We start from the raw sequence: 26,890 nt of genomic DNA on the forward strand, positions 1-26,890 counted from the left end.
GCTTAGCACAGCTCTTTGGAGAAGTGCTCTTGCACGCTAGGCTGATGGTTTAAGAAGTGGGTTTTTTTTTTTCTCTGATTTCAGATCTCTCAAGAGAGTGATACAGAAAGGTCTGGGATCATTAGAGAATATGAGGAGCCTTACGAATGTGACATACTGTCAGCAGCAGTAGTTGTGGCAGCTGCCACCCCGGGCTGGGAGGGAGGAGTGAGGATGATGGGGAGGCAATGCCCGCAGTCTGAGAGGAAGAGAGTTTTGCAGGGGGTCTGTCTGTTTTTGTTTGGTCAGCAAAGTACACCAACTGCTGTAGTGTACAGGGATCACACGGTCCTTGTTGGAGGGTGGGATTGATGAGTGCAAGGAGCATAGTCAAAATCCCATATTGACCCCAACGATGGGTAATGAATTGCATTTTTTATTTTGAAACGTTGTAGGAGCACATCTCACTACAACTGACTGTTAATTACTTCCTCTTTCAGATTAGGTTTGCAAGTGCAAATGTGGTTTTTATTTTTAGGTGGCTTGAGGAAATATCTGGTGTTGACACCCCTTTTGCTGCTTTTCTGGGTCACAAGCTCAATTAATTGTTTGGCAGGATCTCAGCTCCATGCTTTCTCAGGATGTTCATCAGTCTGTTGTCTGGAGAGGGTGTTCTATGGAAGGTAGCCAGAGGGCATTGCAGAGGCTGTGCATTGGGCTGGGAAACCCTGTTTGATAATTCACTTCTGAGGGCTGGTCTGAAACTGCGGTTGCACTTCCCTGAAGTTATAACTGGAGTTGTTCTCTGTATGATGGTTTTCACCATAACATAGAAGAATGAAAGCAATTAAACAATAGAGACAATAATGAGAGAGCATGCTGGTAACAAGGTGATGGCTTTGACTGGTACCTTCTAAAGCTTTTTTCCAGTGTTGGGAGGCTTGCTTTGTAGGCAGCCCTATTTCTGCTTTGCCATGTCGCCCTGCTCTCAGAGCCTGTACCTCCTCCTTACCTGGTCAGTCTTGTCTCTTCCAGCTATTGGGACAATGACAGTGTTGTATCCGTACAGCCACTGACAGAACAGAGCCTCCGTTGCGTTGGGGTCTACAGGCACAACTGTGATGTAAGGGACTGCCGAAGCATAATTTATGTGGATTGTTGAACCTTGTTTCAGACTGAGAGATGTACAGATAGGAGAGATAAAATCTGTTTACAGATTGTGAGGTCTGTGGTTCACATGTGGTTACATGATATGCCGATAGAGGAGTGAGATAGGTTTTGTGCAGGCAGATTTACTGACCTTGTTACTTAAATTGGTGCTGTTGGTGTTTTTATTAATTACTTCTCTTGTGCCTGGAAACACTGTAGGTACAGGTGAAAAAGAAGGCTGGGTCCAGTCTGCGTTGCAAAGTGTTAGTAGATGCCAGCACCGTGTCATCGAAGTGGCACGACCAACACATGCACATGCTGCTATTACGTTGGCAAATGGAGACGTGAACTGGTTTTGGATGGCATTTTTGTCATTTCCTAAGAGGGGATTTGACAGTCATTCCAGATCCTTCCTCCTCAGAGGCTGATGTGGTTGTAGGGTTGTTTTTCCCTTCTTGATGAGAAGCCAATGGGCAGCATTAGGTGGTAAGGGAAATAATTAAGGAGCTGCAGAAGATCTTATTTGTGCTTGTGAGAGAGGATGGTGCCGAGGATATTCGGTCTTACCCTGCTGCCTTCAGGACCTGCCAGGACAATATTTGAATTTGCCCCAAGAAGGGTGTTTTGGACTGCCACCTCCATGCACCACTTTCTACTCAGGATCTACCCAGCTCAGACTTGTTTTGTTTATAGAAACCAATGTGGACTTACTGCGGCCAAACTCCTGGATCTTATTTTGTGTTCCTCCTGTCTGGCTTTGTCCTCTGTTGTTTCCCTCTCCAAATTACCTTGACACATTGCTGCAAAAGCCTTTCTCTGGGTTGCTCCTGCCACTGTGGACTGCCATCAGTATCTCTTAGTGCTTCTCCATCCTACGACCGCGAGCTGCCAGGCCTGTGTGCAGCCCTGCACAGGCAGAGCATCCTGTGCTGCTCCTGAGGAATGCCTGTGGCATGTCCCCTTCTGGGGCTGGCTTCACTGGTGGTGAGCCAAAGGAGGTCAGATCTCCTTCACAAGCCCTTCGCCTTCCTCCTGCCCCGGTAACAGCTGGCTGCCTGGGTAAAGTGATTATTCATGCATGCTAATGCTGACAGTGGACCCCAGAGGTTTACAGGGAGTGCTCCGGTCAGGCTTCCCGCCAGCTCCATCGTAACCCCAAACGACAGAAGTGTCTCCCAGTAGAGGAGATGGCGATGTGAATGGAAAGGGTGAGGTATTCCTGTGATGCACGCACTCTTTGTTGTTGCTTAGACTTCTTGCTTAGTTAGGTCAACTTGGATCTTTCATTTTATCGTTCTTTTTACCAAGCTGCCATATGTCTTTGCTTCTGTAGCAAAGGAGCTGTTTGGAGCCCTGGTTTGGTTTTGTGGGGAACGTGCCTGTGGGAGTGGAAGGAAGCCGTGCCATGGTACCGCTTAAGGTTTGACCTTATTACCACATAGACAGCAGCTGGTTAGGCCCTTTGTGGTATTGCAAATAGGCTGATGTATTGGATGATGTTCCACAGAGATGAAGCTGGATGATCTGTAGGACTGCCTGCAGGCAAAGCAGGGGTCTCTTCAGCAGTAGCACAGCAGGCACTTGGGAGGGTTCAAATTGCTCTGGACAGAAATGCCAGGAGGCAGCCAAGGATGGCTGCTGGGGGCACGTTACTGACCTCATGCTCAAACCAGTGTTTCCTGAGCCTGGTGCCTTGTCTGGAGTGTCTGGGTGGTAGCGTGCTGATTTTGGGGGTGGTTTCTGGCTTTTTAGGTTTTGGGTTTTTGTTGCTTTTTTGTTCCTTTTTTTCCCTTCTTCTTTTTCTTTTAGTCTTTATAACAAACTCTTACACTGCCTCTTCAAGTTGTATAATTAAATTGCAAGAACTGGAGTCCTAATTACCCTCTCCCATGTGAGAGTTGAGGAGCTCATCTTCAGAGAGAGGCTGTTGGCTGAGATCCAAAAGAGGCAAATCTCAGAGCAGAGGCTGCATCTGTGTTGATATTTACTCTTATTAAAGATAATGGTCATTACCAAGTGATATCAGAGCAGGTTGCTCTTTGCAGGTTATTTTTGTCTGGCTGTAAGTGAAAGCAGAAAGGAAAAGCAGAATGAGTCCATCTCTGTCATTTCTATACGCCTCCTTTTCTGCTTTTTCCAAAGAATCGTTAGTATAGCATCTGAGCTGGGGGGTCTGGCATGTGCAAAAATCTGCACTGATGCATGAAAAAATTACTGATACATATTTAGACACTTCCTATTCTGGGAATTTGCTCCTTTTCTATCCCTTGCATCAGTGCAGATAGCTTGCATAAACAGACTGAACTCCCAATGCAGCGGTGCAGAGAATCTGCCCACTAAATGGTAAGAGACATACTGGAGCAAACTGCTGCTTTCTTTCCTGTGGTAATGGATGTGCATTCAGGCAGCTATGTGAATCTCTACAAGTGGAACAGTCCTGAAAGCAGGGCAGGCTTAGATCCTGTTTCCTTCCAGTGAAACAGCTGTTCATATCTTTCTTTTTTTTTTTAACAGAAACTCATGCAAACAGAAAATGAATTGGTAGGAGTTGGTAGTTGCTTGCTCAGAGGTACATCGCAGTAGTAATATTTTGTAGCCTTTTTCCACTGTAAAGCTTGCAGAACTTTTCTAAGATGAGTATCCGGATCTCTAAATGACACATAAGGAAAAATTATACTTTTTTTCCCCACCTGGCTTGAAGTTGCACCAAATTGGTGGCAGAACTGGCAGCAGAATTGTCTTGATACCCATTTTGGTCCTCTACTGATGCTGGAACAATTGTCTGTACATCTTGGGGTTTCACAGACCCTGTTGCTGGAGGTAGGTTTCAGCATTACACTTGTTCACGTCAACCACCTGACATTTGTCTTGGCAAGGCTGAGATGGCCACAAATATATGTGTATCCTGGAAACATCTGGAAGTGTCTAGAAGAGCATTTACAAGTGTTGACTGTGTGCGGGCTGACTTTAGTTACCTGTCTGGCAGTCAGCTGCAGCAGGGCCACAAGGGCTTCTCTATGCCTCCAGATCTGTCTGGGGTAGGACAGGAGGGTGATCTGAAACTGGTGCCTCCTCCTGAGATTCCCTGACCTTCGAGTCGCTTAGGTTTAGCCCATGGGACTGTCGGAGGGCTGCAGGTGAGAGAAGGCAGGATGCTTCTGGGCCCTGGGTTTGATGTTGCTGCAGACTTTCTGTACAAACTCCACATGGCAAACCAGCTTTTCAGCAAAACTCCAAATCCAGGCTATTTGTTTTGTAATCTAGTTTTGTTACAAGGAGACGTGTTCATGTTACTCAATGAACAGGTAACATGTTTTAGCTCCACCTTCCACTACAGTCTGGGGAAAACAAAGATGCAGCAGACAACAGGAAAACAACTGTCTTCTCAGGCTCACATCTCCAGCCTGCTGGAGAAGCAAAGAAGGCATCTATGGATTACAATGCCTAGCTTTGGCTATGATCTGAAAATGCAGAACTGACATAAATTCAGTAAGACTCTTCAGATAAACATACAACTGGGATTACAGGTGCTCCTTCCTAGTGAGGTAGTTGCATGCTTTGTTAGTTCCTTAAAATGCTCATTTCTGTCTTCAGCATAATATTCTGATTTTGATGCATGTGTCCATGGCACATCCCTCCTCATTTCCCTCTACAATAAGCATTTGGGAAGCTTCCACAAAGGCGTGCTCTCATCTGCAGCACACTGCAAACTTACTGTTTGTTGTTCCTTACATTTGCAGAAAGGCAGCTGGAGAACATTGGGAGAATTAGCACTAGTGTTGGCAGCAGCACTTAATTTGGTGGAGTTCTTGCAACCCTTGCATCTCGGTGTCTCTAATGTGGCTCTAATCAGTTTAAACTTGATGGGTTTTCAGTGTTTTCATTTTCTAAATTGATTTATCTGTGTAAAAGGTACAAGTTGTCCTCTGCTGGGAGCAAGTTTCCAAGCTTTTTAATCTTTCTGTTTGTCAATGCAAAGAATAGTCTTGTCAGTGTGAATCATCCTCTTTTCTTTGTAGTTGTACTGTTTCACTCATCTCCCGAGGTCTTTCACTTCATATTCACTTCAGCTTAAAGCATCCTTATAGCTTCACTTCTACATTGTTTAGAACAGCAGTTGGGCCATGAAGACCCTTTACCTGCCCACCTAAGCAAATGTATATGCAGTTTTCTCCAGTGACCCTTCTCTCTTCTTCAACTCAGCCGATCTGGTGCTGGAAGCAATTCACTCTTGTTCAGTTTGAAAACCACCTCCAGCAGGTCTGTCTGCTGTTACACGCCTCCTCGTTCAGGAGCTGTGGCAGATGGTCTTTACCTCCACTTGCCAGGTGTGGCTCCAGGACACATCCCTCATACCTAGAGTGAATGGGGTTCCTGGGCTTGGGCCTTCAAAATTTGAATTGGTTTTTGTTTTCTGCAGGACCTTTTAAGGCTAGTCACTTGTGATCTGGGCTTTGAGATACCATGAAGATGTTTCTTTTTGGTTTTGCGTTATTTTCTGCCAGATAGAAAAGCTGACCTGCTCTTCTTTGAATCTTTTCACAAACAGTACTCTTTGAACACCACCCTAACAGTAGCACGGTCTTCTTGAAAACTTGACTTCCTAAATTTTATGTTAATCCCTTGGACAGAAGGTCTACTGAGGTACTTGCACATGCTAGAACGGGCTGCTTTTCTACTGGTTAGGGTCTGCCTTTGGAATGTGGTTTTAACACAGTTCACTGTGTCCTGACCAAGCAAATGGAGAAACTAAAGTGGCTAATGCAGCTTTCCACAATGCTTGTCCCACAAACTTAGCTGAACAGCTTCCAAATTACTGTTAGTTGCAACTAATTGCTGATGAGGGAGCACAGCAATGAGTTTTCAGAACTGAATGCATTTGATTTCCTTTCTTGTAACCATTTTTCTTCCAATATGTGTTTTTTGCAGTGATACTGAAAGCCGAAAATTATGCAAGAAGATGAAAGTAGATCCTAATTCAAAGGAGAAAGGAGTGGAATTACTCCATTATAAGTGAGTGCTGGGCTGGGATTTGTAGTTCCTAATTGTTGATGCCCTTGTTAGGACGATTTGTTCTCCTTGCAGCTCCATAATGCTGCAGCATGAAGAAAGACTTCTTATTTTTTTATCCTTTGACATGTGAAATTGACTGCTGTTTCTTCAGTTTGCAAGCATGTGTTGTGACAGAAGTTGAGATAAATTTATTCTGCTGTTGAATAGAGTACACTAAAAGCACGAGCGGGGTGCCTGGGAGAGATGCCCAGTGGACTAAAACTACCCAATGCACAGGGCTGATGCCTGAGATTTGAGCTCTCTTACTTTCTCTGTCACGTGCCCACTGGCATGTGCCTTAGGCAAGTTGCTTCACCTCTCTATGCTTGCTTTTCAGACTTGACATAGTACTTCATAAAGTAAGTGGAGAAAGGCAAGTGTAGTGAGACAGCAAGAGATTTTCTTCCTGGAAATAATAGGAGTGGGAGTACCGTTAAGTGTAAGAGACACCAAGCAGCTGCATCTCCATCTCCAAAGATTGTGCCTTAGTAAATATTCTTGTAAAAGTGTTAGGGAGGAAATTATTTACTAGAAACCTGTTTGCTTTACACTCTCTTTTGCACCCTCCCTTTTTCCTTACTCTTTTTTTCCCCCTGAAATTACTGTACTGTAAATTCTACTTAGTTCTGTGGCTTTAGCAGGATAACATTTTCTAGTTAGTGGGAAGTGAGGAAGAGCAGCTGTATGATTTCCAGCAACGTTTCTGTAAGTTAACACTATTCCCTACTCCTTGTTCAACAGGGACGGTGCATTTCATACTGAATATAACAGAGCGGTCACATTGAAGGTAAATTTAAATATTTGATTATTATTCTTTTGGTTTTGCTAGATATGGGGGAGACATTTGTGGATTAAAAAGGTGTTGGTACTTTTTCATGCTAAAGGCATGAAAGGGAGGGGGTTAATCTTCATAAACAGCTGTCAGAATGACCTAAAGGTTTTTGTGTGTGTACGTGTCTGCCAACCAGAGATCCAGGAAAATTGTGTATTATTAAAAAGATTGAACCCATGTTGAACTTTAATGTAAATTGTGAGTTAACTTGCAGGCTGGTAACAAATAGGGATATTCTTGGTTTGATTACAAGGTGCTGTTAATGGCAGTATAACTAAAAAGCATTAGCTGATACTGCATTTTGATAAGGAGTTCTCTGAGGTTTTTAGGTTGTGCGTTTATAAACTTTAAAGAGAGCTGAGTGGCCTTATCTTTTGTCGGATTATGGAACCACAGTTCCTATGGATATGCTGTGAGTGCAGCAGGGATAAAACGACCTTCCTTCTCCTGCAGACCTTGACACAAAGCAACAGAAAGCAACATTCTGTGAGGGCAGTGGAAGGCAGAGGACATGACACATGAAATGAATGTGTAGATCTTGATGATTGTGGAAATGGTGGATTAAAAGCACAGTAAGCAGGCCAAAAGTTTGCAGCCTTCCTCTGTGAAGCCGTGGTGAAGCGCTGGGAGTAGCCTCACGTCAGGCTGCAGCCCTGCGATGTCTTGGCTTCCAGAAATGACTTCTGTTCAGCTCTAATGCCCAGTTCCCATTTCTCTTCCTCCTCCAGCAAACGCAGGCACTGCACCATCGTTGGTCTTGTGGAGGCTTGGTGGCACCACCCCAGGCTGACATTGTTGCGTTTACTTCCCCTTTCTGGCTCGTTCAGGGGTTTGGCCTGGGATGGAGGAAAGCCTGCGTGAGATGCTACACGAACCTGAGTCTGTCAGAGTGGCCGTTCCTAAGCGCGTTTGCTCTGGACCTTCCTTTTACAGGCAGAGTTGTTGTGGGGTGGTGATGGGAGGACTGCCTTGGAAGCAAGCCCTGGTTTGAATCATCTGTTCAGCCTGCACTTGGGGTTGTCATGCAGGATTCGCCTGAGGCTGGGAGAGTAGGATGGTGTATCTTCCCATCTCCTGCAGCAGAAATCTTGCCTGGTGCTAGGAAGGGCAATGTTAGATACCCCGCCTAGTCAGCAAGTGCCTGAAGCTCCTTCTGCACTTAGTGAAGGAATGCACCTGGTGAATTTTTTTCCCTCTTGGTGGGTGGTGGGGCAAGGGTGACTTGTTAGTTGCTTAAACTTGGGTGATTTAAACAACGCATGACATGTCTTTCCTGCCCTCCGTAAAGTGCTGCAGCCAGAAATCAGTGCTGTGACTCTTCTTTACAGATCAGATCAACTGGAAAGCACCTGCAGAGCCCCAGGGAGTGTGGGGCTGAGAGGCAATCGTAGCACAACAGGAACCATACCATTTATTCCTTCAGTTGCTGTTTTGTGATGAGCATTTCCCCCTTCCCTTTTGCCCTGCCTGCTGGGGAGAAGGAAGCAGCATCCTGTGGACAGGGATGTGGGATTCCGGTGCGGGTGGAAGAGGTGTTTTGAAGCTCCCTCACTCTAGGAGCTCTAGTTTTTCTTACTTTAACTGCCCCTGCGAAACCAGCTGCTTATGATTTACAGGTTGGACAGTGTATCAGATCTGGGCAGTAGTCAAATAACTCAGCTGAGTGTTTACTTGTTCTGCTGCTCACAGCTGCCTGAATATTTTCTATATTTCTCCCTCTATACCACTTCTTGTTTTCTTCTGTTGAGGCAGTGACCTTTCTTTCTCTCTCAGCTGTGTTTGTCAGGAATCTCCCAGTACATCACAAACAACGAGCGGCAGAGCAACACAATTACGTAGGGTATCATACTCATTTTACGGACAGGTGGACACACTGAAGAACAAGGAGATTAAAGGATTTGTTTCACATCATTCAGCAAGCTTGTGGCAATAAAACTTGGATGTTCTTTCCAGGCATCCAGTAGACATACTAATATATGTATGACATTTTGGAGAGTGATGGACACAGCTCTGAAGAACTGTAAAAGGATTCTTCTGAAGTAATGGCAATTTCATAGATGTGACTGATCCAGCTGATAGTGTACTTGTATTTTTAAGAAAAGCTTTTCATTTCTTAAAGTAACTAAATCCTTATGTAATTAGCAGAGATGCCCTTGTGGGTTTACTGTTAGAAAAATGAGGAATAAAGGATAGCTCAGTGTTCACAGTGGGGGTGAAGTTAGTTAGCAGTCAGAACCTCCTGCTGCTGAGACCTGTGTTAGGATCTGAGCTGTCTGGGGTATCTTGTAAAGGGTGGTGGACTGCAAGATAACAAAGTTCAGTGGTGCCAAATTATTAGGAATAGTTTAAAAAAAATAAAATTTCCAACTCTCTGCAGAAGGGCTTAGGTTCTCACAATACCAAGTGGCTTGTCAATATGAAAGTAGGAACTTGTGGGGTAAAGAACGTGAGGGAAGGAAAGGATGCAGGCCCAGCTATGCTGGAGTCATGCAGACTGTTGTAATGGGTTTTGAATTACCAGACAGGACAGTGGTTGGCTTGAAAATACTGGCCCTGCGCTTAACAGTATTTAAAAGTCAAATGGTAGGAAAGGAACAGAGAATGGAAGAGGAAATGTTATTCTACCCTCCGAGTCCATTGAGTTCCTTCATCCTGTATCTTGTATGTGATTCAGGTTGCCCCATGAAGTGAAGGGTGTGGAAGTACTGCAGAAGGGCAGTGAGGATGATCAGAGGCATGGATGGCTTGAACATTCACGTGAAGATTCTTGGGCTTGGAAAAAAGGATAACTGGAGGAGATTACAATAGATATTTGTATAACCGTGAATAGCTTGAAAAAGGGAATGGTTACCTATTTTTTTTTCTCCAGACTTGGGTGCAAACAGGGGCATTTTGGGACGGCTGATTTGAAACAAATAACTGCAATGTTTAAAAAAAAACCAACAAAAAAAGTAGTTGTGGAACTCATAGCTACATGTTGTGAAAGCCAAGAATTTAGGAGTCTTAACAGTTTTAGATAGTCATGAAGGATAGATCCATTGATAGTTAGCAAGCACAGAGGTCCAAATACAACCGCTGGTGCAGAGTCCATAAACTTAATTACTTTTTGCCAGAAATTGAGAGCATATACCAGTATATGTTATTTAAGAATGGTACTAGCATAGTTTTTCCCCAAGTATCTGTAGTCAGCTGCTGTTGGAGATCTAAGCTTAGATGAGTCTTTGATCTTAACTGATACATCTGTTCATATGTTGCTTTAGCCACACCGTGTCCTAATCCTTGACAGTGCCATAAGGCCAGTACCCAGGCTGTCTTTATTACATAATGAAGCCCTTTCTGGAGGATAAAGTACAGGGAGAGTTTTGCTCTCCTTCTAAAATGAAGAAAACTCATTAAAGTATAAATCTGCTCAGTACTAGCAAAGGGAATAGACTAACCCAATAAATTGGTCCTGCTCTATACTCTGAATCCTTTTCAAGTTTGCTGTTGTAAGGAGCATGTGCGTGGAATCAAGGGAAGTCTTTTTATTAGCTTTATGCATAAATATAAATATAAAAATATTGCATTATGCTTCCAAGGAGTGAAAAGTACAGGGATGCATTTCTCTGTGTGTGTGTATGTATATATATTTTTCAGGTTAAAACCGAGGTCCATATGTGATAGCCAGCTATTGTGCTTTTAAAACTTGCTTGCTTTTAGCAGCATAGGCTGGCTGAAGCCATGTCCTGTATTCTGCTGAATCAATGTTTAAGGTTCAAAGCTGTCGCAGGCATTTGGGTGGCGGATTACAGCCCAGTGTGGCTCTGTGGGTGCCGTGGGGTCAAAGCAGGTCCTGACCATGTCATGGCAGGACAGGAGTGTAGCTGATTCTTCAGCGTGGGGCTTGCTGTGGCCTGGACCTTGCTCTGGTCTCTAACCCAGCAGCCTGGGGACCACTGCTTTTCTGTGATTAGAAAGTGCTGTAGTTTGTTTGGCGGGGTGGGGTGGGGGTGGTTTTTTCCTATTTAAAGGCACACAGGAAGTTCTCTTCACTGCGTGGAGTAATGAGTGCAAGGCAATGTACTGCCTGCTCCTGCCAGAAGACATTACACATCTAATTTTTTCTGTCTTGGCTGAGAGGGAGAGGCTGGATGAATTAAATCTCTTTAATCCCCCATCCTCTAACCACATCTGTTTCTACATGACTGAACGTGGCATGCAGGAATTCTTGAAACTAGCAGAGTCAATTGCACTCATTAGCTGTTTAAAATGTTGACCCCCCTCTCCTCCCCTCCAGTGTATAGTTGACGTCTGTGCAGACTCAGAGCGAGCAGAACTTGATGTAGCTTTCCTAAACGTAGAACATCTCCACTGTTTTGTCTTCTCTCCTTTCCTCATATAGTATTAAGTCTTCTTAGGGCATCATTTGGGATGTTAATGCCTCTAGTTTTAGAGCTTTTTACAACTGTAACTCCATTATAAATCACTTGATTTTATTTTTTTTTCCTAGCTAGTTCCTTTCTCTGTTAATGCCATATTAAAACAAATTTCTTCTCCTTGAAGTGTTTGTGGTCCCAACACTACTACCTCACCCCTTAGGTCTTCTTACTGTGTACATTAAGTGCTTTGCTTGCTGTCTGGTGACTAAATATATGCTGCCTCTTGTGATAAGACAAATCTCTTCAATATTAGCTGTGCAAGTAGACAGAAACATAAATGCAATAAATGGATCCTGCCATAAGCTCTGAATCCTCCCGAGCCTTGCATTACTGAGATGCAGGAAAATGAGCTGAACTCCACTATCTGTTGATAAGCTGTTGGGATGTTGTACCAGAGCAGACCTACCAAAGGCAGAGAGGTTGGCAAAGGTGTCTCTGAGGCTGTTTCAGTGGCATGTGTCACCAGGTGTGCTGCTAACCTGCTCTTGAGAAGGTGGAGTACAAACCTAGGCTTTTAGATGGATATTCTTGGTGTGTGTTACTATATACTCAGCTCTGCTCTTCAGTCATGAGTTGCTTTGGCAAAATATCCCATGGGCTGAAAAAGGTTTTAATGAAGGTTTTCTTGGCTCCAACTGCAAGTAAGTCCACTTAGTGCTGTGGCAGCATCATCCACTCACTCTTGCATTGAAGGAAGCTCCTCAGGACCTCACTACATTAGTGGTGCGGCAGAGATCCTGTCTGGAAGTGGACATGTACCTACAAGCAATGCCACAGAGAAAGCAACAGGGTCAATCTTATTATCAATTAATATGTATAATATGATTGAAATAACCAGGGAGCTGCTGAAGTCCTGTGTACAGCCCACATCAGTTAATATTTAAAATAGGGAAACAATAACTAGATGTGATTTAGGGTTTAGGAACTAACTATTAGACAATGGGGCTTTATGTTTATGTTAGAAAAGATAGCGGATTGTGGTCTGGTCAATAAACCTCGAAGAACCGCTTGGAACTGCCAAGATCAGGGAAGAAGTAGGTAAAAGGTGGAGATTGTGACCACCAACTCATTGACCACCTACTCAAATGATACCACCTACTCAAAAGAAGACAAGAAAGAAGACAGAGTCTGCACACTAATTTACGTGAAGGGCAAGAAAGAAAGAACCAATCATTAAGGGAAATAACAACGAATATGTATTACTTAAGTATATAAATGTGGAAATTATTGAGACAAAGGGGTGCTGTCTTGAGACAGGTACCCATTCATGCACATCAATGAAATTAATTTGAAAATACCTCGACTCTGTGTTATTGGCTTGCATACTGGGTAAACGGACCCTGTTTGTGGGACAACACAGAATACCAAGTATTATGTTTCCTAGAGCACAGAAGTCTGAGGATAACAGTGATCAAGCCTGTGCTTCCCTGTACAGCTGGAAATGGGGGGCAGTGCGACTCTGCTGGAATCCATGGAGAGCATCTCATTGACTTCGGAGGGCTGGAGTTTCCCTCGGGCTCAGGCTGAAATCAGAACCATCAGAGAGTATTTTCTTATGATAAAGAGAATATCTGTGGTCTGCTGAAATGGATCGTTTGTTGCGTGTCAGTCGGGTAAAGCAGTTATAAAGTATGCATGCATGTGTACTCAGCTTGTTGAATATGGGAGCTGCAGAATCATAGGGTCTCATATTTCCCACTTGTCACATTTGCTTCTTATTATCCTACTTAAAAATCCCTTGAGTGCAGTTTCTAGGTAGATTGGTCATAGAGGGAACTATTGGTAGGATTTTTCTTCCTTTGGCCAAATAAGCAATTTGATCTTTTAAGTGTGGAGTTCATTGCTTTTGCTCAGAGCAAGTATCAGTGTGGCCTCCAACTAGTCCTGTTGGATTCATAGGTTACTTAGATATGGTGAAGGTCATGGGAACCTGAGCTCTACATGAAGAGAAATCTTTCCTGCTAAGCTAGGGAGTAGCTGTGGAAGTATTGCAGATCTAGTACCATTGAAAGAGCTCTCTGATGGATCCTCGAAGCTACTGCCTGTCTGCTGGTCTACTTCCACATTGTTTCCCCCAGTTTTGTAGTGGAAACAGGAATGGTAAGTTGGGATATCAGTTATGAGGAAAGTACACACCCATGTATCACTTGGTTCTGCAATAGAAGATTTGTGTTCATCTGCATTAGAGCAGATGAGTATATGAGCAGAAAAGCAAAGGCTCTAATTGGATGGGGTTTGCATGACAGCATGGATTTGAGATTGGATGTCTCATGGTTTCCATTCATTTTGCTTTAAAAGCTTTTTTCCTTCTTCATTACAGTCTATGGTGGCTTTTCTCAAGGATCCAGAAGGTGCTCCACTGTGGGAGGAAGATCCTGAAGCCAAAGATGTTGTGCATGTTGACAGTGAAAAGGTACATTAGCTGGATAGATGTTCTATATGTTTTATAAGCATAGAGGATGAAGGGAGTATGTATGTTTGTGTTAATAAAGCACCATTATTTCGTTTCTTTGGAAGGGAAGTTTAAATCATCCAAACTGTTCTAAGTGACTTGAGAAAGTTTGTGGATTGTGATAACTATAAAGTCTCCTGCTTCCTGCCTTCCTTGCCCCCACAAGTGTTCATGATATTAGTCTGCCAGCTACATAGCAAGTATCAAAGCATTATGGATGGTGTGTAAGAGACCTGTTTGTCTCGGGAAAGTGTAGCAGCTTGCAAGATGCAGTCACTGCAGGATGCAAGTAGGAGGTAAAATGCTGCTCTTACAACTGCAAGTTGTCATTAAATCTTGGGTTCCCTCATCTGCCTGAGGAAGTCTGGAGCAGAAAGGAACAGGATCCAGATCTTGAGTGATTTAACCTTGTACAATAACTGTTCTCTTGGTGTTAAGTGGGAAAGCAGCAAATACAATGAAACTACCTTAAAAAGCCAGTGCCACCACAGAGCTACCCGTTACATTATCTCTAATGTGATCAGCCTGGTCTTTTGTATTAGTTTTCTAGTCTATAGATTTTTAAAACTTTAATTGATTGGACTCTAGCTGGTATTTCGTAACGGGCCTTTTCAATTTTCTAGCTTTCATTTTTAATATTAGAAACAGTTATTTTGACATTCAGTTTTTGTAGGAAGATTAATTTTTAATGTTCACCCTCTGTGCTCTGTTACAAGCCTTCCAAGGCTTGCATTCAATTTCAAAACTTCATCTGGTTTCTCTATCATGCTGGTACTGAAAAATCTTTTCTTATAGCTTCTCATAGATTCAACAAGGTTTCATAATGTGGAAGCTGAACTTGGTTTGTCTGTTATTGTCTGACTTTTTGAGTTAGAATATGGCTTTTTGGATGGGTCAGGGAAGAAAAAGTTTCCAGTCAGAGATTCTGCAGTGAGAATAAACCAAGCCATGCAACTTCCACATCTCAACAGTGAAGATACTGGTCTAGGATTTTTAGCAGATACTTGAATCTATAACAAATTTTGCCATCTTATTTCAAGTTAAAATTGAGCAAGGAGAAGAAACTCAAGTCTTGTCTGTTAGGAAGGATGACTCCTCTGCCCTCAGATAAATGATCCTGTACTCTATGAATTCATATATTAACTTCTGAAGTTGTAACACAAGTAATAAGAGGTGTCCTTGGGTATAGGTCTGTTTTTATTTTTTTGATTCATTCACTAGGAATTGAGAAGGCTTCTGAAGAAGGAAGACAAACCGCTTCTGATGATGTTCTATGCCCCATGTAAGTAACCCAGCATGTCCTGTCATGTCACTCTTCCTTCTCCACTGAGAGATGTCCTAATCTGACTAGAAGCCTCACCTGTGCTTTGCTAATACCATCTTGTCCCACCTTTATAATTCAACTCCTTGTGTTGTTCTGCCTGTTTGTCCTCAGTTTTCTCCTAGCTGCCGATCACTTGTATCCTAGTCTTGCCTTTTTCTCGTGATGATGACGACTCTTGCTCATTGTTCTTTCAAGCAGCTGCTTTCTGTAATTTCTTTACCCGTTGTCCTTTCTATATTTGTGTTGTACAAAACAGAAACACTGTATGCTGAATGCATAAGTGTTAATTCATCTGTCTGAGAGTGCCTAGCCCTCTGGCCTGTACGGAGCTGTAAGTGCAAACGAGTATTGCACGTGCATTTTACTTTTGCAGTTTGGGCCATAGCATAAGACAAGCTGGTTCCACACAAGCGAAAGATCTCTGGAGGAGACCATGGAGTTGAAAAAAAACCCAACATATTTGTTCTTCTAAACTGCAGGCAGAGGGAACAGTGCAGTGGTCAGGAGCAGGAATATCTTTCCTACTTCATCCAGGAGGTACCCTGGGTGTTCCTACTTACATTGGCAGGAGTAACTTGAATACAAGTAGGATTTCATGGTGGGGGGGGCAGAGCAGGAAGGAAAGAGAAGGAGCACATTGGAGTAATTGCATTTCTTTTGTGACCTTGACCTTGTATTGCTGCTATCTTATCATTGCATTAGCCACTCGTTCCTTAATTTTGCAGATTTACAGATGCTTTTTTGTGTTTCCTGGTATGTGAGAGGCTTTCCAGCTCTTCAGAACAAGATAGCGTTGCACCGGAGTTGTTGCTCAGATGGAAAGCAGGGGAGCCATGAGAAAGGAATGAACGTGTGACCTAAGCTAGAAAAGCTTCCCAGCACTGCCCTGATAGGGAAATTGATGTTAGGCACCACTAGCAATTTTCTGGCTGATGCTCTTTAAAATGGTGTCTCATGGCAGCATTTTCTGGCGTTTCTCAGTGTATTTTCTCTAGTAATTACTGCCTGAAACGCCATTCTACCTTTTTAATCTCATCTGAATACTGCCAAGATGGCCAAAATTGCCCAAGACTTAGTTTGATGCATCATGAAGAGAATGTTTTTTCTTTCAATTAAATTAGTTGCAGCTCTGTGCCTTCAGACTCTGCAGCAGGATGGTCCTGTGTGGACTGGCATGGTGCGTGGTTATTCCCAGTCGCTGCTGCCTTAGCATCAGTGGGAGACGATAGGCCTGCTCTGCCTGTAAATCACCCCTTCAGGGAGAGTTCAGCTGCAGAGTGCTTTCACAGTTTACCTGTATCACGAATAATTGTTTTCTACAATTGAGTCTCTTCCTCAAATGTGCCTTATCTAACCCTTTGGTCTCTTTGAACCCTTCCCCCCAGAAACCCTCCTCCTTCCAGTTTCTCTTCATTTGAAGTAGCAAAACACCTGCTAGTCTTCAGTGCTGTAATACTTTTACTGCTTTCTAAACCGCTGTGAAGGAAGCCTACTTGTAATTTTTTTTTTCTCCCCTGTGATTTCACAACTCTTAACTCCCTCATCTTTTATTTAACACATCAGACCTTCTGACTTGGTTCTTGTCCAATTTTTCTTTTCTTACTCCTGTTACTGGAGACAGAATACATCCAGCAGTTGCATTAAAATACTGGCTTTGGGCAGCTGAAGTTACTGGTTACATACAGGTGTTACCTGTCATAACTGGGAGCAGCAAATCAAGGCTGGTCACTAAAGGAAATTCTGCTTTTCTTTACTTGTAAGGGGTGACTCGGGGAGGTCTTTGGCACGAGAGGACATCAGAGGATTTGTCTGGGAAGCTACGGAGAAGACAGCTGCATTATTTCTTTGCTTTTTTGGAAGCAGGGGCTTTAGATTTATTGTGGCAGATTCATAGGAAATGGGCTCTTTCATTACGTATCAGTGCAGAGGAAGATGAAAGCGACTGCAAACTTATATGTAGTTTCTTTAATATTTCAGGAATGCTTGGTCTGGGTAAAACAACTCAGAGCAAAGGCATGCTTTCCTTAGAAGATATTACCTGCCATTTGGAGACCATTCACTGTACTTTCAGACCTATATTATAAAGTCAGACAGCACTAAAGATGAAAAATTAGGTATACTTACAGGCATTCAGATTTATTTGTAGTTAACTCTGTCAAAGAAGACTCCTGCAGGAGACAATCTGGGTTTGGCAACAAAAAGGAGCAGTTTATAACATCATTGAAAACAGGGCTTTAAAAATGGAGGTGTTAACTTGTGGAAAAGCTAATATGTGTTTAATTAAGCCTCCCCTTTTGACACAAAATACAAGAAGAGAGAACAGAAGAAAACTAGTTTTTTGAGGTTACTCTTTTATGCCTGCACAGGGATATGTGTGGCTTGACAGCATGCTGAAGAGTATAATCCAAAAATGCATGGGCAGGAGAGGTTGTAATGAAGTGGGTTTGGGAGTAACGAGTTTGAGGCAGTAGCAGAGCTGGGAATGGCAGGACTGTAGGGCTGATGGCTGGGTGTAGGAGGCTGTTATGTGCCTGTGCTCCAGAAGGGAGTCCAGGGAGGGGTAAGAGGTGGAAGAGGGAAAGAGAGGCAGATCTGTAGCTGGGAGAGTTCGGGGCCTGAGGCTGCTGAAGAGGGAAGAAACAGAGGATCCACAAGATGGTGTTAACAACTCGTATCTCCTGATGTCTGTCCAGTGGTGTGGATGAAGCTGCAAGATGTCAGGGGGCATCAAATGAGTGGTCCGTGCCCACCAAGAAATTGTCATTTTGACCAGCACTAATTTAACAACCTCACTGGCAATTTGAGCAGAGAGATCAGAAGTGGAAAGACTGCAGAAACAAGAGCTCTCTTTCCTCTGATTAGAGGATGTTCCTCCCAGGCATGCTGATGTGATCCTAAACCAGTGGCTGCAAAATCTGTTCCTCCTTTCTGGAATTTACTTTCAAAATTCTTGTCTCTTCACTGGAACAAAAATTTTGACTACTGTCCCGTGGTGGACCCAAGAGTTTCCACAATAAGTGTCTGGAGTGCTTGGGCACAGCTTCCTTCTTTTCATGCTGTCTGCACTCCTGCCCCTTCCCATGTGCATGCATGTATTTTACTTGGCAGGGGTGAAACCTGCTGCTTACAGGGTGATTTACTGCTAATCTACTTAGCACTCCAGAGCACCACCAAACAGCTCTTCATACACTCCAACTATACGTCAGCGGTCTTCCTTACTCGCCGTTTGTCTTTTCCTCAGCACATAAAGCTATTGTATCTTACAAGGGCTGTTGCTGCTTCTGAGTTGTGTCTTCTCAATTAACAGAGCACTGTTTAACTTTTGATGTCTGTTTAATGTGTTTAGGAAATGCTTCTCAAATTAATTTCAAAGACTTGTTAAGCTGGGATGAACCTGAAGTACCTCCCCCTGTCCCTTAAAGACCAGAAATGTACAAAGTTTTTTTGTTTGAGTTCACATGCATGACATCTTCCATTGACTTTTGATATGCAAGTTTCATCTTATGTTCCCTTCTGGGCTCAGCTCAGAGCCTGGGGAATATAAGATGGTGTTACTCTTTCCAAAACTGGGATGAGAAAAGAGTATGAAAATGAATAGCTTGAAAAACATGCAAAATTAGCAGTGTGTAACAAGTAATATTCTTAGAAACTAATAATCTAATAATTATTTAGTGAAACACAAAGAATTTTGTTCTAAATTTTTTTTAATATAAAAACATGTTGTTTCATATGGTTTGGAACATAGATCCTTTAGAACAGGCTGAATTGTTGGCATATTACTTACACAATTTCTTTTTTATCAGGGTGTGGTGTTTGTAAGAGAATGATGCCATCTTATCAGCAGGCAGCCACAGAACTGAAGGGTAAATATGTAAGTGAGAAGATAAGATTTATATGAAATTAAAAAAATCCTTTTAATGCACTTTTTTTTTAGTATTTAAAACCACAACTATTTATTGAGGTGGGGAGTTTTTAAGCAAGCTGAAACAAAACAGAAATGAATGACTGTTCCAGATCCCATCAGGATTCTCTCTCTTGTTTTTTATTCTTTTTAAAACTTTGGAGAATGAGGTGTTAACTCACTTGCCCTTTAGAGCCAGTGTAGTTCTTGCCATGGAAAAACGGGCTCTGACACTATGTAGGTTTATGTTTAGCCTCTAATTTGTGTGTCTGTAGTCCTTTTGAGCTCATTTTGGTAAAGATAAAAAAAATGTTTGCCATAATGGGTTTGATCAGCTTTTTGGCCTGATATTTCATAGCAGGGTCAGGGATGGGTGCCTTTATAGTAATAATTAATCCACTTTTTTAGTGGAGAATCAGTGTCATGGGAGGGGGGGTTCCCTATGTTAGCTACTGATTGTCCTCCTAGCCACTAAGCGTAAGCATTAATAAAATCTTACAGTTTTACTATAGCTCTGTCAACAAAGTTAGCATTCATACCGGATTGAAATGAAAGTAAGTTTTGACTGTAGTGAAAGCCATCCACAGCAGTCAAAATAATTTAATTGCCTGTTTGTACTAATAAGGCGTATTGATGTCTCAAAGCAAGTCAAAGGCACTTCTCTAGTTAAGATTTTATAATGTGCTTAATGTATAATTTATATGATACCAATAACACATGACTGACAAAGAAATAGGATTGTTGTTCCATGGCTTTAGTTGGCTTTGGTCTGATCCTACCTGTTGGATCATTCACTGCTGAGCTTACAGGCTTCCTCCAGAGAGGCAGCACGTGATGAGGCGAAGATGAAGCACTGCTGTTCATCGCTAGGGCAGCTCTGGCCATTGCTGCTCATAAGCACCGAGTGCTGTCAGACTTTCCATGTTTTCCCAACTAGTTGTTTCTCAGAAGTGTTTTCTCTAAATCCCTGTTTGTTTAGGGCTGAAATGAGTGGGAGTTGTTCAGATTTATTTAGGAGACTGTACAACCCTTGAAGATATTTTCAAGAGTGTTTTCATCTAGCCAGACAGCACTTCTAATGCCATCTCGCCTTGGTGGAGCGTGTGCTGTGGTCTTTGGGTAGGCACTCCTGTCTTGCGCAGTGGGTACATTGCAAGGTGTGGGGTGGGCAGGAATTAGGAATGTAAAGAATTACCTACAGAGGTAGTGCCAGAGAGAAGGCATGCTGCAGAGCGCTATGTTCTCCTGCAGTTATCCTTTCCTTGTCCATGTGCAGCTTTTATTAAATTCAGACCGGAGAATTTAGACTCCAGATCTCTTCTAGTTTATTTCCTTCCTCACTTGGAAGTGGTTTCTGTAGATCCAGACTAATCCTGCGCAGCTGAGTGACAGGGCTGTGACACAGCTCTGAGGCTGACAGTGCCTGTGTTCGATGCAGCTCAGGTCAGGGGTGCTTTTTGCACTGAAGTGTTTTTAGTGCAGGATCAGTTCAGAGGAAAGTCCAGTTATGCCACTGCCACTTGTGTCTTTAACAAAAATCAGTTTGTTCATCTAAATTTGACCTAATTAGCTTCCTGAGTGGGATGTGTACACAGTTTGCCATCTCTAAACTTAACTGCACTGTATCCATCATAAATTATCCACGGGGTACCGTAGAGCAGCGTTGACCTCCAGATCAGACTTTGCTGGAAAGTTTATGATTGGTTTGGATGAGCTGAAGGGTTTGGCCTTTTAATCTGACCTGTCATTAGCTGTCAGGATGTGCCAGGCTCAAAAGCGCTTGTTGCTATTATATAGCAGGAAAATGAAATACAGTATTGCCTATTTAACAGGTCATAAAAATGAAAAGGTGAACTGTACCTGTTGCTGGTTGTTGTGTTTTCTTGGAACTGTTTGTTTCTTGTCCTGGTACTGAGAGGAAGGCAAGGTGGCATTTTTAGTGTTACATTCGGTTTAGATCTTACAAGTCCATTACACCCAGTGCAGAAGGAAAAAAGGGGCTCCGAATCAGAAGAGGATGGCTTATTTTCTCCTTGGCACGAGAGATTCCTGTGGTTTGTGGATAGGGTGGGCTCTGGCAAGTGACTCAGAGATGAATTATGAGCCCAGCGCAGGGAGGAACTGGTGGTCAGCAAAGCACTTCAGCATCTCCTTAATGCCCATGGACTTCATGAGTGTGCCAGAATGGTTTACTCGGTAAAGACCAGCTTCAGTGTGCGCTTAAGTGCTTTCTTCCTTTGGTGCTTGTCTTTTTTTTTTTTTTTTTTTTTGGTAAACACATGAGACTTGATGTGTTTGAGAATATATACTTGAAAACCATCAAGCTCCTATGCTTGTTTCAGATATCAAATAAAGGAAGCCTTTGTTTAACCTGTTCATTAAACTTGGCTCTAGGAAGGCTTCAAGTGGTGGTGTAAGGTATGAATTTTGGAGCAATCCCATCAAGAAAACTGTGAAGCAAGGGAGGGGTCACAGGAGAACAGGAACAGTCAGAAGCCCAGAAGACATGGCCAGCTCGGAAAAGTTCAGAGTCAGTTTAGGTTATAGGTAACTTGGTAGAGAGCAGATAAGTGTTGAAATATGTCAAATGTCACTGCAGAGGTGAAAGGAACAAACTGATCTTCGCATCTTCTATGGCTATTACAAGAGGTAATGGACTTAAATTGAAGTCAGGGTTGGTCAGTCATTTGCTAAAAACAAATTAGCTAAACATCTGGCACAAACAACTTAGGTATAGAGGGAGGATCCTGGCTTTGGGTAGTAGGTGTATTTTGATGGTCCTTGACAGCCTGATATTACATAATTCTGTCATTATAGGCCAGCTAAAGCTGTTATTTTTGTCGTTAAAAATGAATCCCATTGTAATAGGCTTTTTGCTAATTATGCTTCATGTGATGTATGAATACCAGAATGAATCCAAGTTACTGACTTGTATCAATCATTGCAGGCTGGGTGGACACAGTGAAATTGTAGTAGAGTATCTGAAATGGCCGGGAATGCCCATTTAAGACCTAGGAAATCCTCTGAAATTATGAGGGCATTAGTTAATGAACCTGGTTGTCGCTTTATAAAGCAACCACTGTGTCTTGATCCTATTGCATTTACCTACCCTCAAGTGGTGACACAGAGGATAAGGGAAGGGGAGAACTGGGTCTAGATAATATCATATGAATTACGTGAGTCTGGTTGTTGGAACTACAAGGAGAATTCAAAGAAAGAGACTTGGCCTGCCAGTATAAACCCTATTTCTGTACTCTTCTCACTTAGCTTTCCTTTATCCTTTCTCAGGATAGGGGAGAGAAAACAAAGTATCTTTTTGTGACTTTCCAGCACATTCTTAGAAAAGGTTGACCTTCAAACGAGGATTTTCTGCTTTAAGATTTATGTCATGCTGGCTCTGAGCACATTTGGTTGGTCTGTGCAGTTTGCTGCAGTCAGGAACCTGGTATTAAATTCTGATGTGGTATTTCAGCTGGAAGGAGAAAATCCTGTTTTTGAAGGGGGAAGGAGGGGGGGTTTGGATTAAGACCCTGCTGCTGAAATGATTTAAGCTGTCAATGCCATTAAACTAAGTTAATCATGAAGTGGTATCTCAGCAACTCACAGGTTGCAGGTTTGACAGCAGAATGACCTCTGTATGAATCCTGTGCCCACAGAAACTCAGAATCAGTCCCATCTTCAAATTTTCAGGTCAGAAATTTTTGAAGACAGTTGGACAGGGCACAGGATAAGTTGCAGGGCACAGGGTAAGTTGTAGAAGCCCTGACACTGAAGCTCAGTGTGAAGGGCTCTTAAGATGGAAGATGGGTTGGGACAGAGGTAAGGGAAGGGAAGGAGAGGCTTTTTGTTTCACTTGCTAGTCTGAAAAGCTACTATGCTTCTGTGCCCCTTTTGATATCTGTAGGACAAGGTTAATTCTTAATTCTCATTACACCCTACCAGTCAGGTTAGTTAACATATTTAAAGCATGTAAATGCCATGCGGTATTTCCTGGGCTCATGGAAATAGGGCATGTTTTACTTTCACATCAAAGTAATGCTGATTTCCCCTTGCCATTCAGTAAGTGTATTTTTGAACTGAGATAATGCCAGTGCTTGGTTGGTTAGAGCTTCTGGATGTTAGCTGAGATTGTGAATTCATTGCTGGAGTTTAAACCAGAGAGATGAGGGTGGAACTTCTTGTGTCCTAGCTACTGTTTGGATGCAAACTAAGCCATGGACTTGCAGCAGAAGAAAAAAGAAATCTAGTTAGGCTTGTAGCTTAAAATCCAAATATGCAAAGAAGAGCACAAGTAGTATGATTGAGAGCATTCCCTTTAGGTATTTCTGCTAGTGGGTGAATAAAATGTGACAAGCTTGTGACAAGCCGATTGGCATGTACTTTCTGTGGACTAGACTCAAATATTGCTCTGTTTCCCCCTTGCACAAATTCAGAAAAACTTCACTGCCTTTTACAGAGATTCCCCTTGCTTTACTGCAACATGAATGAAATCAGAATCTGCCCACAGCGAAGTTGTTTTAATTAACTCTTTAAAAAAAGTTGTAATGTTCCTGCTATATTGTAAGAATCAATACGATTATGCTCTGTTTTTTTCAGGTTCTTGCGGGGATGAATGTTTACTCTGCTGAATTTGAAAGGATAAAGGAGGAATACAATGTCCGGGGATATCCTACAATCTGCTATTTTGAGTCAGTTATGTTTTGCTACGACTTTAGAAATCATCATACACTCAAGTATAATTGCATATTCTTATCTTCCAGGGCAAGGACTAAACCTTGTTTTGTTGCTTTAACAGGAAAGGAAAGTTCCTGTTCCACTTTGAGAACTACGGTGCTACTGCGGCAGATATAGCAGAGTGGCTGAAAAAGTAAGGCATTGAACTTCATGCACTCCACCTTTTATGTACTCTTCATTATTTACAGAATGTAATGGTTTAGGAACAGCCATCTCTCCCTCATTCCCTCTGCTCAGAAGAGCAAACAAAACTACCCCGCTGAGATTGGCTAAACTAGTACAGAGAGATTGCCTAATGTTTGGTTTTTAGCATGCATGCCTTGCATTTCACAATTGCATTTTGTCTGTAATAGGAGACTGTCTGTGGACCAAAATAAATGCAGATGCACAGATCTCAGCTTCATTAAAAATGCTAACTTAAATTTCCAGCGATCTTGGGTGCCTGAACTTAATACCTTGCAAAAGGTCTGACTTCTGTTGTTTTATTAAAAATGTATATATCAAGTGTGCAGTTCTCATTGGTTCTTCAGCCTTTAGCTGGAGCCTTTCAAGTGTCTCACAGAGCCAAACCGGAGATCAAGGCACCCTGGATTGCTAGTCATTTTTGCAAAGTCTATGTTTCCTGTCATGACATGAAGTGGTGTAGAAAGCATCTTGTTCTGCCTAAAGAGAGCTATTTGCAGTCATAAATATTTTGAGGGCTGAATGAGCCTATGGGCCTAGCAGTTGAGACAGGGAGACAGAAAAAGTGTGTGTGTGTATAGTTGCTCTTCAGCTGGTGCAAATCAGCACATTGTCAGTGAAGCTGAGAGAGCTGAGATAGTCTGGTGATGGAGAAGTACCATTAGCAGTTAGCCCCAGCTCTTGGGTGTTATGTCATCTTTGTAACCCTCCCTTGTTTGCTGCAGCCACAGAAATAATCGTGAAGCTAATAAAAGGAAACAAATGCATGGGAAGGAACAGACAGTTGCAAACTATTGTGATAATATGGCTTAGCAAAATTGGCTCAGGATACATGTGTTTTACTGTACCAGTGGGGCTATGCTGAGGATGTGTGTGGTTGCAGGTAGCCCAGGGTCTTCAGCAGTGGTAGGCTAGGTGTTTCAGGATTGGGAACCCACGAATGAAACGACAGCAGCGTTCCTGTTAGCAGCAGGAGATACAAACACTGCAGGCAAGTACTGCCCAGTGGATCAAAGAGGAGGAATTTAGCCATAGTCTTTAAGCCTCATTTAGTCCATTAAGCCTTCAGATATAAATGATCAAGATGGCAACTCCAGCAGTGCTGAGGAGATGATTAGCCCTTGGAGCAAGGATATGACTTCATCACCTGCACTTTATTGTGCTTTGCAGTTTTGCAAGGATGTGGTTCTCTCTTGGCTACCACATATGAAACATTAGATGTTTAGGGTGGGTTTTTTAGCCCTGTCTGCCCACATAGTATCCAGATAATCCCTGTAATATGCAGTGCCTTTGTATCAGAGCTGTGACAGCAAGTGAACACAACAGCTACTGGAGGCAAAGCAGAACAGCTGCAAGCTCTTTCCAATGATAATCTCTGCTAACAAGCCACTGTGGGCTTTGGCTGATATTTCAGCAGTCCAGAGCTAAAGACAGCTGTTTGTCCTCACTTAGTGTTAGTGCACGCTTATTAGTTTCCCAAAAGATGATCTGAGCAGTAGCCTTCTTGCCCCTTTTTTGTATAATAAGTACAACTTTTAAGGAAACCACGTTGAGAAATTATGCATACTTGGATTTTGCCAGTAATTGATGTTGCAATTAAAACCGTACATGGGGTAAATCTGCTACATGCATAATATTATATTACTCTGAGGAATCTGCAGTACAAGTAGTCAAATGGTATGGCAAGAGTTTTAGGAAAGCCAAAGAGTGTAATTAGATAGCTGCAGGGTGTATAGGCTATATTTCAGAATAGTATAACATTGAAATTGTGTCAGGAAGTTACTTGGATGTGAGACGTTGCTCTGTGGAGCAGGGGCATTGCAGTGCCAGAGTGTATATGGCAGCCCATGGTGAGGAAAGCCAGTGCATTTTTATATTGTGCATGCATGTGCTGTCATAACAGATTCTTGAAAGAGAATCCAGCAGATATTGAGCCGTATGAAGTGACCTATTTTTTGTGTACACACTGCAGAAAAGCAACTGTTTTCTCTTCCCTCTCCCCCTTCTCTGTTTTTTCCCCTCTAAATGTTACTGGTAGAGTGCTGAAAGTGGTTGATCTATGCTAATTTTTGGGGGAGGGCATGATATAACTTAATTACAGTTAGAATTATTTCAGTTATTGAAAGGATGTTTTCCATGTTCTTTCCTCTCAGAATAAGAGCTGCTAGTTTGGAGGGCTCCAACACCTTTTCTTTCACTACTTATTGAAGGTGCTTCTTTCTTATGCTGAAGTGTGCTAATGCATCAGTCTTATGGATACTTAACCTTTCTTATCTTCCTAATAGGCACTGGCTACTATCTTACAGAGTTTCAGATGTTTTCATAAGGCAATAGAGAGAAACCATCATACAGCCTTACTCCAACACACAGCATTGTTAACATGAGAGATGCTATCTTCTCTTTTCTTTTTTTCCTTTTTTTTTTTTTTAAATCTGATACACAGCTGTATTAGCCTAGGTGGTAGGCAAGCCAGACAGCTTCTTGCTGCCTTCAATAGCTGCTTAGTTTGTCTTGCCGTTTTTATGAACTCCTCTCGGGGCCTTCCCTAGCACCAGCTACTCAGTTAAATCAAGAACTTGTTCTCTGTTCTTAATTGAATTAGCTCTTGATAACTCTTCCAGAGTTCTGTCATTCTATTTTTGGTCTTCAGGCGTTGGATGTGCCTTGTCTCAGTTTTAAATGACATTTTAGATTTTGCTTGTTACTTCCTCCAGGCCTTGAGGTGCTTCTTACCAACTCCTGTGTAGGCTTATTAGCATGCACAGCATTTTAAATTGGGCCATTTGAATAAACATCCTGTGCCCTGCTTTACTAATTCCTTACTGAAATAGGTCATGCCAGGCCCTACTAAACACAGCGTTCTCCC

At 42.5% G+C, this 26,890-nt stretch overlaps 1 protein-coding gene across 2 annotated transcripts in view; it reads left to right on the forward strand.

The window, feature by feature from the left end:
* PDIA5 (protein disulfide isomerase family A member 5) overlaps positions 1-26,890 on the forward strand; it is a 105,664-nt gene that overhangs the window by 23,422 nt on the left and 55,352 nt on the right. The window contains exons 4-10 of one of the 2 annotated variants that reach the window (XM_075028792.1): positions 6,058-6,141; positions 6,922-6,967; positions 13,751-13,843; positions 15,104-15,164; positions 19,010-19,077; positions 23,704-23,795; positions 23,903-23,974. In XM_075028792.1, the coding sequence (XP_074884893.1) occupies positions 6,058-6,141; positions 6,922-6,967; positions 13,751-13,843; positions 15,104-15,164; positions 19,010-19,077; positions 23,704-23,795; positions 23,903-23,974 (516 nt within the window). The remainder of the gene's footprint in view (positions 1-6,057; positions 6,142-6,921; positions 6,968-13,750; positions 13,844-15,103; positions 15,165-19,009; positions 19,078-23,703; positions 23,796-23,902; positions 23,975-26,890) is intronic. The other variant, XM_075028793.1, reaches the window with a different exon arrangement.

Source organism: Buteo buteo, chromosome 5 (assembly GCF_964188355.1).
Source record: "Buteo buteo chromosome 5, bButBut1.hap1.1, whole genome shotgun sequence".
Taxonomy (NCBI): domain Eukaryota; kingdom Metazoa; phylum Chordata; class Aves; order Accipitriformes; family Accipitridae; genus Buteo; species Buteo buteo.